At 45.4% G+C, this 17531-nt stretch overlaps 1 protein-coding gene across 3 annotated transcripts in view; it reads left to right on the forward strand.

Annotated features, from left to right (window-relative positions):
* A1CF (APOBEC1 complementation factor) overlaps nucleotides 1-17531 on the forward strand; it is a 78204-nt gene that overhangs the window by 32927 nt on the left and 27746 nt on the right. For all 3 annotated transcript variants that reach the window (XM_006275910.4, XM_006275911.4, XM_014607846.2), the window contains exons 5-6: nucleotides 6992-7230; nucleotides 16831-16995. In XM_006275910.4, coding sequence (XP_006275972.3) covers nucleotides 6992-7230; nucleotides 16831-16995 — 404 coding nt within the window. The remainder of the gene's footprint in view (nucleotides 1-6991; nucleotides 7231-16830; nucleotides 16996-17531) is intronic.

Here is a 17531-nt window from a genome sequence, read left to right on the forward strand (position 1 = left end):
TCAGCAAGGCCTTTGACACTGTCGACCACCCCATCCTCATTAAAAAAACTAGGCAACTGTGGCATTGATGCCTACACAGTCAGAAGGATTGCAAATTGCCTGAAGGGTCATACTCAGAGGGTGGTGGTGGACGGGTCATATTCGACCTGGGGGGAAGTGGGCAGCTGAGTCCCCCAGGGCTTGGTCCTTGGGCCCATACTTTTCAATTTCTTTATCAGCGATTTGGACGATGGGGTGAAAAGCAACCTGTTCAAATTTGCTGATGATACCAAAATTTGGGGTGAGGTGGGCACGTTAGCAGGGAGGGAAAGACTGCAGCAAGACCTGGATAGGTTGCAGGGGTGGGCTAACAAAAACAGGATGTGTTTCAATTCGGACAAATGCAGGGTGCTGCACTTGGGCAGTAGTAACCGGCAGCACACTTATAAGATGGGAAACTCCCTTCTTGAGAGCACGGGGGCAGAAAGGGATCTTGGAGTCATTATTGACTCCAAGATGAACATGGGCCAACAATGCAAGGTCACGGTCGGCAGGGCTAACCGTGCATCCACAGGTGCATCTCAAGTAGGGCCAAGGAGGTGATCCTCCTCCTCTACATGACACTGGTCAGGCCGCAGCTGGAGTACTGTGTCCAGTTCTGGGCACCCCACTTCAAGAGGGATGTGGACAACATTGAGAGGGTCCAGAGGAGGGCCACCTGCATGACCCGGGGACAGCAGGGCAGACCCTACAATGAGAGGCTACAGGACCTGAACCTGTTCAGCCTTCACAAGAGAAGGCTGAGGGGGGACCTAGTGACCGTCTATAAACTCACTAGGGGGGACCAGAAGGGTTTGGGGGAGACCTTGTTTCCCCTAGCGCCCCCCGGGATAACAAGGAATAACGGCCACAAGTTGTTGGAGAGTAGGTTTAGATTAGACATCCGTAAGAACTACTTCACAGTTAGGGCGGCTAGGATCTGGAGCCAACTTCCAAGGAAAGTGGTGCTGGCTCCTACCCTGGGGGTCTTTAAGAAGCGGCTTGATGCCTACCTGGCTGGGGTCATTTGAGCCCAGTTTTCCTCCTGCCCAGGCAGGGGGGTTGGACTTGAAGATCTACGAGGTCCCTCCCAACCCTACTTCTATGATTCTATGATCCGTAGTGCTAGCCAGCGTAGCACTGCCGAGTCTATACAGATGCTGCAGGTTTTTCTTCCCAAGGTGGAGAACCTTGCATTTTTCAGTGTTAAACACCATCAGGTTGTCATCCACCCATTTCCTGAGCCTGTCAAGGTCAGCCTGGATCGCCCTCCTGTCCTCAGGTGTGGATGCTTTACCCCAGAGTTTAGTATCATCGGCGAACTTGGCCAGTCCACTTCTGACTCCAATGTCCACAGCATTAATGAAGAGGTTGAACAATATAGGCCCAAGGATAGAGCCTTGAGGGACCCCACTGGTCACAGGGCACCACGACAATTGACTTCCATCAACCACCACCCTCTGGGTCCAAGCACAAGCCAATTCCTCAGTCAGCAGATTGTGGTGGACCCGAGGCCGCAGTTGGCCAGTTTTGCCAAGAGGTGCTCATGGGATACCAGATCAAAGGCTTTTTTGAAGTCAAGATATACAACATCAATCTCCTCTCCCTTGTCCAGGTGATAGGTCACCTGGTCGTAGAAGGAAATGAGATTGGTCAAGCAAGACCTACCTGCAACAAATCCATGCTGGCTATCCCTCAGGATGTTGCCATTGGCCAGTCCATTGAGGGTGGCCTCTTTGATGATTTTTTCTAAGATCTTTCCCAGGATAGAGGTCAGGCTGCTGGGCCTGTAGTTTGCCGGATCCACTTTCCTCCCTTTCTGGAAGATAGGTACCACATTGGCCTTCTTCCAATCTTTGGGCACTTCACCAGAGCGCCACGAACTCTTCAAAATCCATGCCAGGAGCTGAGCTATGATGCTAGCCAGCTCCTTGAGTACTACGTGGTGTAAACTGTCAGGGCCGGCTGACTTGAAGGTGTCCAGCCTCTCAAGGTTTTCCTTCGCAAGGTCAGCATTGATGGAGGGCAAGGGATCTCCATCACCTGGGCCTCACTGTCCCATAATGGGCAGGGGCAACTCGTGGGACTGATGGAAAACTAACACAAAGTACCCATTTAGTAGGTTGGCTTTTTCCTGGGTGTCAGTTGTCCCTTCTGGTTTAGCAGGGGTCCAATGTTGCCCTTGCTTTTCCTCTGGTTCCCCATGTATCTAAAAAAGGACTTTTTATTATCCTTGATACTTGTAACTAGTTGGAGTTCAGTCACAGCTTTGGCTTTTCTTGTTCGCTCCCTGCAGGTCCGGACCATTGTGGAATATTCCTCCTTGGAGGTGGATCCCATCCTCCATTCTTTGTAGGTCTTACTTTTTTGCTGCAGGAGGTCCTCTAGTTCCCTGGAGAGCCACCGGGGCTGCTGTACCCTTTTGCTGCCTTCCCTCTGAAACAGAATGGCATTAGCTTGTGCAACAAGGATCACCCCCTTGAGGAGCAACCACTGTTCCTGAACTCCTCTCCCCTTTGGGTCATGGTCCCTTAGGGCCTCACCAACAAGCCTCCTGAGCTTGTCAAAGTCAGCTTTCCTGAAGTCAAGGACTTCTGTACTGCTGACTGTCCTGCCAGCTTTATGGCAGATGGTGAAGGTGATCAGCTCGTGGTCACTGTCACCCAGCTTCCCATTGATTATTAGGTCACTGATTAGGTTGTCCCTGGTTGCCAGTACCAGTTCAAGCAGTGCTTTATCTCTCATTGGCCCATAGACCTCATGTCAGAAGAGGTCATCCATGCATGAGAGGAAGCTTTGTAACCACTCAGATTTAACTGAGCTCTCTTCCCACGAGATGTCTGGGTAGTTGAAGTCTCCCATGACAACCATGGACCTGGAGCATGCGGATTCAGCCAATTCCCTGGCGAACTCCTGGTCAAGCTCTTGACTTTGGGTGGGAGGTCTGTAATAGACTCCCACTATTATGTTCCCTGTGCCGTGTTCTCCACAGATTTTAACCCAGAGGGTCTCCAGCCATCCACCATGGTCGCCAATGTCAGCTAGCAGGGACGCATAGCTCTCCTTGACATAGAGAGCTATGCCCCCACCCATTTTGTCTACTCAATCCCTCCTGTATAGGTTATAGCCATTTATACCCATGGTCCAGTCATGGGTGGAGTCCCACCAGGTCTCCGTTATCCCTATGACATCATAATTATTTGCGTTAAGCAGAAGGACAAGTTCCTCTTGTTTATTCCCCAAGCTCCTAGCATTTCTGTATAGGCAGGCAAGGGCCCCCTTAGGGGCCCTTGCCTTGCCTACCGGTTGTTTCAGGGCTGGGGCAGGCGTGGGCTCCCTTAAGTGCCTCGGCCTCCTGGCTTTGCAAGGGTTGCTTAGTGAGCCAGTGGTGGCGGTATTCCCCTGGTTCCCTGGTGGGCTTAGTTTAAAGCCCAGTGGAGCAGGTCAGCCAGTCTGGCTTAGAAGAGCCTCCTTCCCAGTCATAGACATTAGCGCTGGAAGGGACCTCAAAGATCAAGTCCAGCCCTCTGCCCCAGGGGCAGGAAGTCAGCTAGGGTCAAAGGAACCCAGCTAGATAAGCATCTAAATTTACCTTGAATGAGTCCAGAATAGGTGCCTGCATCACTTTTGGAGGGAGTCTACTCCAGGCCTTGGGGGCTAGGACAGTAAAGAAATTTTTCCTGATGTCCAACCTAAAATGGTCTTGGAGGAGTTTATGACCATTAGTCCTTGTTATCCCTCGGGGCACTCTGGTGACATTCCCCCAGATCCTGATATATACCCCTAATGTACTTATAGGCAGCCACCAGGTCCCCCCCTGAGCCTGCACTTCTCCAGGCTGAAGAGTCCAGTGGCTGTCAGCCTCTTGATGTTCTACAATCTTTCGTCAAATAAAATCAACATTCTGCATCATGGGAGATGTAGTCTGAGCAAGAAATCTAATTGAATGAGAGTATGTGGCACTCAAAAACACAACTTGATGAGATGCATAGCATCTCAGGGTGGTCACAGGTTAACTGCAAGCAAAGCCAAAATCTGATTCAGATTGAAAATACCATGCAAAATATTAAAATGTTCCAAGTGATAAATTCTGATTTTCTACCAACTCTGATAAATAACATCAGCAGTGCAGGAAAACTTTCATAAGCTTCTTTAAAGGAAAAGCACTGTATGACATGGTTTATCGTGTGTTCTATCACAAATAGGCAGTTACAAGTGAGTCAAGGTTATAGCATTGAACATTAATTTAGTGTTGAAGGTTGCATAGACAGCACTGTAGCCTGAAGGCCTATATTCATACATAGAACTAAGACAATGTGGGCCACAGTTTTGCAACTATCAGACGGAAGGAGAATTGGCTGGTATAATATCGTGGGGATCGTGCTTCTTCCTATAAACTGTACATGCAGTAGAGGCAGAAGCCGGTGGAAACTTGTTAGTCCCTCTCATGAGCCTTAAAATGTTTACTGGAGACCAACCCTCTATAATCCTCCACTCTCCAAAGACTTGCTAAGTAGCTTTAAATACCCAGTCTGGTTCAGAGGCTGACAACTACATTGATTTGGGTTTTCTTGTCTCAAATTGGGATGACAATTTTATGAACAAAAATGTGCGTAAAAATAACATAGAGTTGTCAAGCAAAAATGCTCCATTTAGATCATTTCAACATATTTCGCTTTGCTCATTTAAAATTATTCTTTTACTATTTCTTTGTTTAAATTTCAAATTGCCATAGTTACTTTTACACCACACATGCCTCCTCCAGCCAAACTAGCTTTTCAAAATTGAGATGTATGTCTTAAGTTGGAAAGCTGATTTTCTATGCTGAAATGGAAAATGAAACCATGGGGATACTGTAAAATGGTTGCCTTACTTCTCAGCCTCAGAGAGGGAGGGAGGGGGAAGATTGCACCCTTTAGCATCAGAGCTAGTGTTAACCCTTTCACATCTTCTGCTAAATTGGCAAAGTTTTTGTCTACATAGCAAATCCCTGCTGCCAGCTCGCTGCTGGCTGTAAGAGTGTTAACACTTTAGCTTTTGCCTAAGCAACACTAGTTTGGATTCAGCTATGTAGTCAGGATCCCTTGCAGTCAAAATTCAATCATGGCTCTAAAATAATCTTTTTTTCTTCATCCTGCCTTCCCAAAACAAGATATTTGGGAGTATGTGGTGCACAAGCAAATACAGTAAAAGCAGTTTAAAAAAGAATCAGATTTCTGACTTAAACAAACATGAATACAAAACATTGGCAATTTCAAAATGTGTTTCAAGTCAACTCCAAACTTGCCCTTTCTGGAAAAATTTGTGTCAAAAAATTCCAAACCAGTTTTACTGACGTGCCTATTTGGCTATGTGGAAACTGAAGGAATCGTTGAGCATTCTCTTCTAGGCTTTGCGGGAGTTGGATAGTAGGGAGGCCTTTGTAAAGCTCTCAGAGGATGAGCAGGCCATACGACAAGCCTGCCAAGAAACAGTGTTCTAATGCATGAAGTCAGTACCTCTTAACAAAATTACCTCAATTCACTCTCCCATATGCTCCTCCTGTTCCCAAACTCCTCCTTTTAAAAGAAGGCTGAAATCATCTAGACCACTTTAGGGGGGCTTTGAAACAGGATGCAAGTGTGGAACTGGATGAGGGTGTCTTTGGTCCTTGGGACTCTGTGGAGGAGACACACAATGAGAGTTGATAACCAGGAAGACAGCAGAGATAAGCCCACCCTGCCATCACCAGCAGGAAGCTAAGGAACAGTAAGAGTTAAAAGAACATTGTTTCCATGTACCCTCAAACTTGTGGACTGACTATTAGGACTGTACAAAGCTTTGGTTGCCGATTTGATTTGGAGGAGATTTGGCCTGATTTGGTGGCCAAATCTCCGAATCTGAATCGAATCGGGAGACCAGTTAAAAGATCTGAATCAATTTGAAACCTGTGAATTGATTCAGAAAATATTCGGAAAAGATTTGGAGATTCGAGCAGTCCCCACTCACCACCACAGGGAACTGGACCCAGGCTCCATGCCGGTAAGTATGGTGCTGGGAGGGGCAATGGGGGGACCCCCACCAGGCCCCATCCCCTACCTGCTCCCCCAGCCCCCCTGAGTGCCTCCTGATCCCTGCCCACTCTCCCAGCCCCATCAATATCTGCCCCACCTAGCCCCAGTGTCCCAGCACTTTAAAAAAAAAAAAAGCCCTGCACTCACTGGCTTCTGCAATGGCCATTGGGATTTCCAGGGGCTCATGGTAGAGCCCCCCCATGCAGCGCGGGGCAGTGAGGGGGAGCAGGGATCTCCCCCACACCTGGCAGGAGCCAATGAGTGCAAGGCTTTTTTTTTTTTTTTTTTAATTGCTGGGATCCTGGATCCAGGCAGGGCAGCCATTGATGGGACTGGGAGAGCAGGCAGGAGATGGGGCCTGTTTGATTCAGAGATTCAGCCAAATCTCTGAATCAGATTTGGCTGAATCAATTTGAGACAAGGATTTGAATCACCGAATGCAATCACTGTCCCCCAGATCGGCCAGATCCAAATCCAGGGTGAATACTAGCCACTTTACACAGGCCTACTGGCTATGACCTTGCAGTTTAATATTGCCCAGAATAAATCTTGTTCAGCAGTATGTCAGCAACTTGTGACATCACAGTCAGCCTGTCAGTCTGCAAGTCTTCATACTTGAGTTCATCAGAGGTAAAATTATGTGTTAATATGAGTTCTAACTGGCAGCCTGAGAAAATAAAAACATAGAAGTATGAAGTAAAGTTTGCAGCTTATTTCTCCCAAATCTTAAAACCTTTAAAACAATATCTTCTCAAAACCATTTGCACTGTTTTGCCACTAGCTTCCCCTTCAAGCTATTGTGCAGAGAAATGTTCAAAATGAATTCAGAATTTGAATCTTGTGTCTAGAGAAATTATTTTGTGAGTGCACAAAGAAATGAGTCTGCTTTATAATGAACTGAAACTGTTGTTTGTGTGCAGGAATGGACGACTCCTAGGTGTTTGTGCCAGTGTAGACAACTGCCGTTTATTTGTAGGAGGAATCCCAAAAACTAAGAAAAGAGAAGAAATTTTAGCAGAGATGAGGAAAGTCACAGATGGAGTTGTTGATGTCATTGTGTATCCCAGTGCAGCAGACAAGACAAAAAACCGGGGCTTTGCTTTTGTGGAATATGAAAGTCATCGAGCAGCAGCAATGGCAAGAAGAAAACTGCTACCAGGTTTGTACACAGAAAAGGGTTCATGGCTGCTTTGCTGCAACACTTCACTACACTATTTAGTATTAAATAAACCAAAGCAAACTTCATTTTCATTATGTTTGGCATGCCAGCACAAGCATTTCTACTTACATGCTTTAGCATCGTTTTAAATTCTAGGAACCTGGCTGCACCCAGCTGCATCCGTGAATCTCCCCTTGTTCTAAAATAGAAGCCTCAGTAGGCTGACAGGATAGCCCAAGCCCACATTTTTTCACCAACCAACCGCTTTCCTTAATTCTCATCTTTCAGAGGTTTTAAACCTAATTCTTAGCTCTACTACTTAAATTTGAATGTATAGATTTCAATTCTGCTGTATGATTTCTGTCCAAGAGTACACTGGAGAACCTAGTATCATTTGCTAACTTACTAGTAACAATGTCATATTGACAAAGGGACACAATTCATGAGGGACTACAGTGTAACTACTGGTGTCAGCAGGGTGCAACCACTTTTAGAGGCCTCTCCCTGCTAGCGTCCCTAATTTCCTCAGGTTCTCTTCCCGCCCCTTTGTATTCTTATCTGCCATGCCTTGATATAACAAATTGACAAATTGGCCTTAAAGGTGATGAGAGCTTTGGGTAGTGGTCCCTTGTCTAGACCATGGCTCCTCTGGCCTCATCCCACTTTTACTCTGGTTGCACCCTCTAGCTTGGAGCCGACCACCCAGGGCCACAGCTTCTGGCTCCGCTTGACTCACGCACTCATGATTTCGAGTTCTAGGGCCTGTGAGGCCCTTACACAGGCCCCAGGGCCACAGGTCCCATAGGTTATTCCAACCCTGCCTTTCAGGCTCTGGCAGGATTTGCCCTTCAGAGGCTCAGTCCTTATCCCCAGTCTCTATCTTCTGTCCTCTTGGCTCAGTACAGACAGTCAAAAAGCCCAAGGCTGAATTGATTCAGTCTTTGCAGATTAGTCTAAGATGCACAGATTAAATTGAAACAAAAGTGAACAGACATTTACCTTTGATTCAGGAAATGCAGTCACATGCGTGCAGTGGTTCAGGCCAAAAGCTAGGGAGTGCTAGAGCACAGCACAGTTCTCTGGCTGTGTTCACTTCCTCTTCCTGCTGTCCCTGAGGTTTCTGGGATTTGCAGTCCAGGAATAAAGCAGCAGGACTCTTCAGGATTGCTCATCACTTCTTCCTACTTCCAGGTGCCTCTGAGATTTGTAGTCCACAGTTGCAGCCAGTATTAAGTTTGAGTGGGGGAAGGGCTGTTTAACACCCCCCCCCACACACACACACACGCACTTCCTGGTCCCAGACCCCATCTGGGGTTTGCCTGGGGAAGGGGAAGGGGAAGCCCCCTCCCCCCCCCGCTTGTAGATTGGGCTGCATCCCAGCCAGGCTTGCCTTCCTCCTCTCCCCCACCCCACTCCCATCAGCCAGCCCTCACTGCTCCAGCTAGGAAGCAGAGGGGCAGGGCCAGCCCTGCTGTCTGGAACAGACAGCACAGCACAGCCGGGGCTGCAAAGCATGCTGGGGGACTGTGATTTAACTTGAACCAGGAAGGGGTCTGGGACAGAAGTTTCATAAACAGGTTTGACCCAAATCATTTAAGTCTGATACCACATTAAACCAGTTTCAGCCATTTTGAAACTTTTTTGTGCACTGAACTTCTGTTCTGTTACAGATTTAAACCAGTTTCTAATCACTTAAACCAGTTTATATGCAACTTCTGTCCCTAGCCCTTAACACCAAGTGTAAGATCCGGAGTGTCCCTGGCATCCCTTTCAGTGGCCTCTACCTCCCCTACAGCCACAATCCAGTGCACTGGAAGAAACAAAAACCACAAAACATGGGTGCCTGCCCTGGCTCAAACAACTGCCGTTCCTGGGTTAACCTCACCCTTCAGCAGTGCTTGCAAAGCAAAACAGAAAAAGACTCAGAGTACTTTTCTCACACCCAATAAGGTGTAACCCTAGCCATAGTGCTACCTGTGGCCACATCCAGATTCAGGGTCCTAGGGTGTCAAATAGTCTCAGTCAACCTCCCTGCCCCTAAGACTGGGGTAACCTCTCCGTGGAGTGCTTTCTTGTGGTTTCCCCACTCACTGGAGTACATAGAGTCTAACTATTTACAGTTTATTACAAAACAGTCAACATATGAATGAGGTTAATATCAAAACATGATATCAATAATCTAATTGTCAAAGCCAGGGTATCAATGAACTAAGAACACTTTATGCCAATTGAATTAAAAACACCCTCAGTACAACTCCTCAGTTTGAACCTTGAGACTCAAGTGAATTTCAGCAAGAGCACAGAGGGTTAACAAAACATCAGCTCTCCTTAACATTAGCAACACAATAGCATTGGATGATGCAGCACTACTTGCTACAGAGAGAAGGTGCCTTTCTGCTCTCTGTTAGAGCCTGCAGAGGAGCTTTCCTCTGGTCCAGCTGTTTGTTGTACCTGCAAAAGAAACACACACTGTTCCCTCCCCCCGCCCCCCAAACACCTTTCTCCAATTCCCAGACACAGCCCCTTGTGCTGATAACTGAAACAACCCTTGATTTATTACCCACCCAGCCCTAGGCTGTTTTCTCAGTTAACTCTGTCTCCAGAGCCTTTCCAGACTGACATCCTGCCCTTCTAGGCAAGTCTCCCTTACAACTCTTTCCCTCTCTGTGAGTCTCTCTCTGCCTCACAGAGAGACAAGGATACCAAATCTGTCTTCTCCCCATCACCGATCGCAGCTTTTATTCACTGCCACAGCAACCGCAGGCTGCAGCGTGGTTCTTGCCTGAACTCCCTGGCCCCAGGACCCCTCTTCTTCAGACCCCTCTCTGAGCCTGGCTGTTACATGCATATATTTTTACAAAACAGCTGTGGCTGCAAACTTTCCTGCTCTGCCTTTGCAGGGATCTTTAGCCCTGCTGCAAGTCCAGCAGCAGTTGTTACAAGGGTTCTTAGGCTCCTTTCACCCTGGCCATGGGTGACTGGTACTTCCTGAGTTAGTAGCCAGTCAACGACTGGGGGGAAGGATCTCCCCATGGCTGATCGTGCTGACCCAGAAGTGCCAGCGGTGTGCCCAGAAGGGCCAGAGGCGCACCCGGAAGTGCCAGTGGCACTTCTCCTGGTGCTCCCACTCCCCAGCCTGGGCTCTCAGGGGGGGCACCAGTGCTCCTGCCTGCCCAACCTAAGTGGGGAACGCTGGCTGTCAGGGGGTGCACCAGCACTCTCAGGGGGTGCACATGCACCTCCATGCACCCCCTATGCATCACCACTGACCCTGGCTGTCCTTCTGAGTCCTTCCTTCATAGACTTGGTTCAGCCCTGGGATCTTCCATCTGGAGCCTGGCTCCCTGTAGCTCCTATAGCCAGTCTGCCTTTCTGGCCTGAGGCTTGGGCCTATATAGTCTCTTGTGGGTCATCTGGCCCTCCACTTCTACCCCTGGGCCATCAGACACTGCCTACACTTGGGCTCACAGTGTTCTTGTCTCAGGCTTTCCTACCTGCTAGTTTGGTTCCAGCTACCCAAAGGAAGAGCAAGTAAAATGGAAGAAAAAGTGGGAGGCAGAAGGGGAGAGAAAGATAAAAAAGAAAACCACAAAGAAAAGTGACAAACTGATAGAGAGAGGCCCAGGCATCCCTAGACCCTTTCCCTCTCTTATAATGGGGTAGGGGGCCCCATTACAGGGAAATAACAGCTTTTTTATGTTTGTCAGAGGGTTAAATACAGTCTGGCTTTGATAATGTAGTTCCCCACTCTGAGTCTGCTTCCTCTCACTCCTTCCCAAATCTAGAAGTTTGCTAGGGCACTCCAGTTCTCTAGAAAAAAGTTAGGGAATGGACACTAAAACTACATTTCTTGGCAGTGAAGGTGACATACATTTCACTCACCCAAACCATAAAATACTGGAATCAGAAGTTAAAGGAAGTCTCGTGCTTTTCTCACCACCGTTACATGAAGTACCTCACACGTGCCTGTATTCCACAAATAACCTAAAGAAGGGTACTTTCTGCCCAAAACCTTCTCTAAAATCTCCCCCAACCATGCTGTTGGCCCAATAAAAGAAATCACCCCTAAAATATCCTTCCCTCTTGCATATTTCCTGGACCATCACAGCTACGACATCACTCCTATATTTTATAAGCTCGTTGTTTCCTTCTTCAACAGATACCAACCCCCCCACAACTTAAAATCACTATTTAATCCAAACCACTCTGAAATGCAAAACTTTTTATGACATTTGCCATTGTAACACTATTAATTATGCTAGTATTCCAAACCTGTTGCATCTATGCTGTGTCTGTCCTGTCTACTTGGATCATAAATTCTTCACAGCTGGGAACCGTCTACTGTTGTGTGCTTGTACAGGGCCACCACAATGAGGCCCTTTCCTTTTTCATCCCAAGGCAATTTCTGATAGTGGCAATCATTACAAGAGGAACTTATAATGCATTAATCTTTTAAGGAACTCTATTGACAGGGGTGTTGCTATGGTCTGACAGTTCCCAGCACTATCACACCCACTCATGAATAAGGCTCCTTGAAAGGGGAAATTGTGACTGGACTTTCTACTGCTAACATCTATGCACTACATCAATGTCTATGCCATCTTCTATTCGTAGATTTGCTTTGCACTTTTATAAACATTTTTGTAAAACAAATCCAACTTGATTGTCAGAGTGTAAGGGTAGAAGACTGTCCATGAGGGCTAGGGACAGACATTCAAAAAGTCTGAGCCTGAATTGATTCAATCTTTGCAGGTTAGTCTCACCTGGCTAGGCAGAATCCATTTGTAACTGCACAGACATCCCAGACATGCAGACACATGCCTGCAGTGGCTCAAGCTAGAAGCCAGAGGGCAGTTCTGAACTGAGAGGGGCATGGCCAGGCCCCAGCAGGATGCTCTGATTAGGGAGAGATTTCCCCCCACTTCTGATGAGCCAAGTAGGGAATTGATAACACAGTGTTTATCACCCCATTAAGAAAACAACAGCAGGACATTACCAGCTACCTGTTGATTCTGCCTTTGTCCTGTATGCCACGGCATGGACTGTAGCCAGCATGTAGTCTGCTAGCTAATGTGGAGAGGTATCTTTGTAAGGCAGAGGGGATGGGGAATCCCTGCTTAGCAGGAAGTGGGGAGGGGAGAGCAGGAGCAGGGGGAAGCCAGGCAAACACCTGCAGTCTCTGCCAGAGCTGTAGCCAATGAGCAGAGGGGAGAGGCCAGCTCTGCTGTGGAGCAGAGAGCCCTGCCAGGATGCTGGGGGACTCTGGTTTAACTTAAGCCAGGAAAGGGTCCAGGACAGACCCAGTCTGTTTATTTGGCATAAACCAGTTTGAGCCAAATCAGTTAAGTCTGATACTACATTCACATGTTTTATCTCAAACCTATTTCAGCCATTTTCAAACTGGTTTATGTACACTGAACATCTGTTCTGTTACAGTTTAAACCAGTTTCTGATCACTTAAACCAGTTTATGTGTAATGTCTGTCCATAGCCAAGAAGAATAGTTGTCATTATATAAATATCATGCAAAGGTTACAAAGTGTTACTGAAAATGTATATTAGATCTTCAAATATGTGTCATGAATACCAGAAAAGACAAGTAGATCTCAGGACTAACACTCTTTAGCGCATCTATTGAACTTTACATGTGGGATACAAATGTAAAATGATGTCAAAAGCACGGACTAAGGCTAACCAACAAACTTACTCTGTGATTTCGTCTAAATCCCACTGCTTCAACTTTTCCTATCTGCCAGATGGGAAAAATACTTCATAGAGGTGCATAGGCAGACAAGGTTCTGTGCGGGCCGGGGGCGAGCCGGGCCCATCTTTGTGCATGCGGGCTGTGGCCAGCAGCCCGGGCACACGGGGTTGGAGAAAACCGCGGGGCAGTTAGGTACGCACGAGCTAGAATTAGGCACGGAGGCGTAGTGGTTGATTGAAAAGATTATTTACTTACACCCAAGATGGTCGCGGTGTAGGCTGGACAGTCTTCCAGGTGCAGCTCCGCTTGAGACCTCGTTGGAGGACTCTGACAAACTCGATTCTTTGTCCCCAGAGTGGTTTAGGCTCTGCAGGTTCGGCAATTCTTTCCTCACAGAGTAGCTGAATCTCTGTGGGCTTTGTTCGATTCCCAGGTCCCCCGGAGCTGTTAAGACTCCGTGGGCTCGAAAATTGGGCATATAGGATAGGGATACGTCTAGGATTGCGCTTGGCGACGGGGAGAGGCTAGAGGCTGTTTAGACCTCTGTTGCCTGCTTAAGAAAGGCACGTTGGGTCCGCAAGGGTCCACATCGCTTAGAGATCTTCACACAGCGCGAAGTCTCCTCCTCCTGGCGAGTTCTGTTTCTCTCCAGTTTTCCTCTCTCTCCAACTTGGGCGGAAACTACCCAAGCCTTTTGTACGGCTAGCAAGCCAACAGCTAGCCGCCACATATGCCTACATTTAGAACCGGCCAATAATGTGGCACGAATCCAAATACAAATGGCGGGAACTCCTTTGCACCGTGCATCTCTGAGATGCAAAAGACATGCACCATGCAAAGAAGCTGCAAATTGGCGGGAAATCCCCCGTTGCACCGGAGTTCTCTCCCACAGCAGAGAACTCTACCGTGCAAGGAAACTGTAATTTTAACGGGAATATAATTTAGCAATGCCGAAGCACACACACACAACAAATCACAACTTTGGGTTGTGACAGGTTCCTTGGGCAAATTTGATATCTTTTATTAGACCAACCCAAATGGTTGGAGAATAGTTATTAAGCAAGCTTCCGAGTTCAAAAACCCTTCGTCAGGCTAAGAGGTGCAAGCATTTATCAAGTTTGTGGCTGCAACAAGTCAAAGTTTTTCTTGTTTTGCATATTTTTGCTCACCACAATGACTTGAAAAAGGATATTGCGCCACGCCACAATGGAGACAAGAAACTTGAATTTGGACAGTTGATATGCCAGGGTGAGTGCTTCATGATGGGTACCAGCATCTGCTTACTTTGATTTAGCCAGTGAAATGAGGGCATCTTGGACTTTGGCTGTTTGGTATCAAACCAACTTTAATGCTTTGAATTCTGCACTCCCTGCATGTTTCACATACTGGCTTAGCAGTAACATTGACATGATCTGTGATAATTTTCCAACAATAAGCAGAGGCAGACAACAGAATGTAGATCCTTTGCAGAATGCTGAAGAGGGACTTAGACTCTGTTGAAGATGTTGCAGCATCCACCTCCATATGATGAGACTAAGCAAATGGCGTTCACATGGAACAAAAAATGATCTTGGTTTTGATTAAGGATTCTTATCTGTACACCCTTATTTTTCCCCTTCATATTTGTACCATTGTCATAACCCTGGTCCCAGCAGTCGCAGATATTTATATCATATTCCTTCAGAGTAGTAAGTATAGTATCAGTTAGTCCTTCCCCTGTGGATTCATCATTGTTTTAAAACAAATAAAGTGCTCCTGAATGGTCAGTTTGCAATCCAAAGTGTCAAGGAACCTAACAGTGAAAGTCAACTTTTCAGAATTACTTACATCTGGAGTGCAGTCCAATATCATGGAGTAGTATTTGTCATTCCTCTACCTTTTAAGAATATCTTGCTGCACTTTCTTTGCTAATAATTCAGTTATCTCATTTTGGATTGTTTTTCCACAGCAGTGATCTGTCACCTTCCTGGAAAGTATGCATCACAAATGTTCCTTCATTATTTCATTGGACTTTCCTAGTAACTCCACCAAACCCAAGAAGTTCCGATTGTTCACTGTGAAGAACCTGTCAAAGGAGTTTCAGAAAGCCATGTTATGTTTAGAAAGATACAGTATTATTGTCATGCGCCTCTCTAGAACGTTCTCCCAGAGTTTTTTCTCTTGTTTATTCACACATTGAAGCTCCACGTCAATGCAATTATCCTGTTTTATCCTTTGCTCTGCTTCGACTCATGTTTGGAAGGAATCGAAATGACTAGGCAACTTTTCATGATGCACGAGAATCTGAGATGTGTGCTTCCAATCATTCAACCCCTCAAATGCTAAGAATGATTTTGGATTCAAGTCAAAGGGCCTGCAGCAGAAACAGAAAATCTCATGAGTGGGCTCCAAGAAAAGCAGACAGCACTACTTCAGATCTTCGCTTTTTTCAAGATTTCTGTATAAAAACATCATAGAAAAATGGTGATTCTGCTCATCCAGAGGAAAACCCACATCCTTACTTTTGGTGGACCATTGTTCACTAGCAGATCTCAAATTTTGTCTCGACTGTGACTCACTACTACTGCTCTACTACTCGCTCACTACAGCTCACTCACTACTACTACTACTGGGTTGTCATTAACAGATTTCAAGTATTTTTTTCATCACGTCTGCATCTTTTTTCATTACAATGATTAATTGCGCTTTTCATTTCCTGTTCTGTGCCCCTGACATCCTCTTCTTAGGTACTTGCAACATTTTGTTTGCTTCCAAGTTTCATGGCCAGTAAAAATTAAAACAAAGCATCCCAGCATACCCTGCCACACACTTGCACACCCTGGCATATGTTTGCACACCACCCTGGCACACACCTACAAAGGTCAGGTCATGACTGGTGAAAACTAAAACAAGTGTCCCCACTCTTGCTGCTGCCACCAATAAGTAGGCGCCCCCCTCCCCTGGGTAGTACAGCTCTGATATATATTACTATTCAGGCAGTTAAGGGAGTTAATGGCCTGTTAATGACCCATTGTTATTTACTTCACAGGTGTTAACTATCATCTCCCTTAGATCCCTTAGCTGCCTAAACAGTAATCCCAGAGCTGCACCATGCTACTTCACCCTCACCTTTGCCTGCAGAGCTGCCAGCACTTGCCCATCCTGCCCCAGCTCTGGCTATATTTAAAATAACAGATTAATTAAACACATTTTAATTATTACCATAGACATAAGATTCATAATGCTACCATTGCACTGATTTTTAGCTTTGTTTTTATTTAACTCTTTGTTTCCCTTTATAGTTGCCCACACCAGTTATAATTATCCCTCAGACACCTGATCTAATACATATTGAAACCAGTATAATTATTTCCTTCACATAAGGGTCTACTTATATTAAATTATTAACAATCATTTTGCCTCTTGTAACTGTGCTATGGGAGCCAAACAACTGTACACAAATCCAAAACATCTTATTTAAATTTATTGTACCACAGCCCCTGTCACATTATGGTCCCTGGAGCCTTTTCCAGTCAGAAGTAGAAGGCAACATTTTGCAAGCAACAGGAATTTTCAGAATTAGAAGTGGGTTCACTGGAAGTACTGTCTTTATAAAATACTTCACTAAATAAATATATGATGGGCTGTACCAGGTTTTCTCTCCTTCACTGTTGGATGTCACACAAATGCAGAATTTCTAGGTTGTAGTGTAATAAAGTCTGAACAATCTGTCTATTCATCTCTGGATACAGATGTTCCTTATACTACTGCTGTGAGTTTGAAAAGTTTTAGATCCTTATGTATAATCAATGCATTCTACTTCTTGCAATACCACAATATAACTGTTACAAAATGTCACATGGCTAGAAGTGAATGCTGGTAATTTCAGGGTTTTTTTTAATTATTTCCCTCTTACAGGAAGGATACAATTATGGGGACATAATATTGCTGTAGACTGGGCAGAACCAGAAGTTGAAGTTGATGAAGATACAATGTCATCAGTTAAAATCCTTTATGTGCGAAATTTGATGCTATCAACTACAGAAGAGACAATTGAAAAAGAATTCAACAATATTAAACCAGGTAAGAAATGCCATAAAGCAGATTTTCAACCATTAAGGTTTTAAAACCATTAAACTGGAAGACCTTTACAGTTATCTTAATGTGGTTGGTCCATTTCATCAAAATATTTCTTAATTTGTGGAACATGAATAAAAATAAGGTCTGGAAATGTTGAAACAATGTTTACCCAATAAAGGTCTTAGACATGTCCTGCTGAGATTAGATCATTAATAAACTGTTAATTTTTTAACTGACATGATTATTAACATTTTTAAAGCAAGGTAGTAAATCAAACCATCCAGTTGCTATTCAAAACAATGCCTAGAAAGTATTCTATTTTAGTAAAAATGATTTCTAGTATGAGATATTTTGCATATAAGTTCTACATGACTTATTTTTGCAAAGATATTTTTATTTTGGCCTTTTTTTATATATGTTTTAGGCATTGTTTAGTTTTAGTTACAAAAGGAATAAGAATATACTAATAAGACTGATGCTTGTTTTCTGTATTCTTCATCTATGGAAAAGGATAATTTTAAACAGTGGTTCTCTCCCTG

Source organism: Alligator mississippiensis, chromosome 6 (genome assembly GCF_030867095.1).
Source record: "Alligator mississippiensis isolate rAllMis1 chromosome 6, rAllMis1, whole genome shotgun sequence".
Taxonomy (NCBI): Eukaryota; Metazoa; Chordata; order Crocodylia; family Alligatoridae; genus Alligator; species Alligator mississippiensis.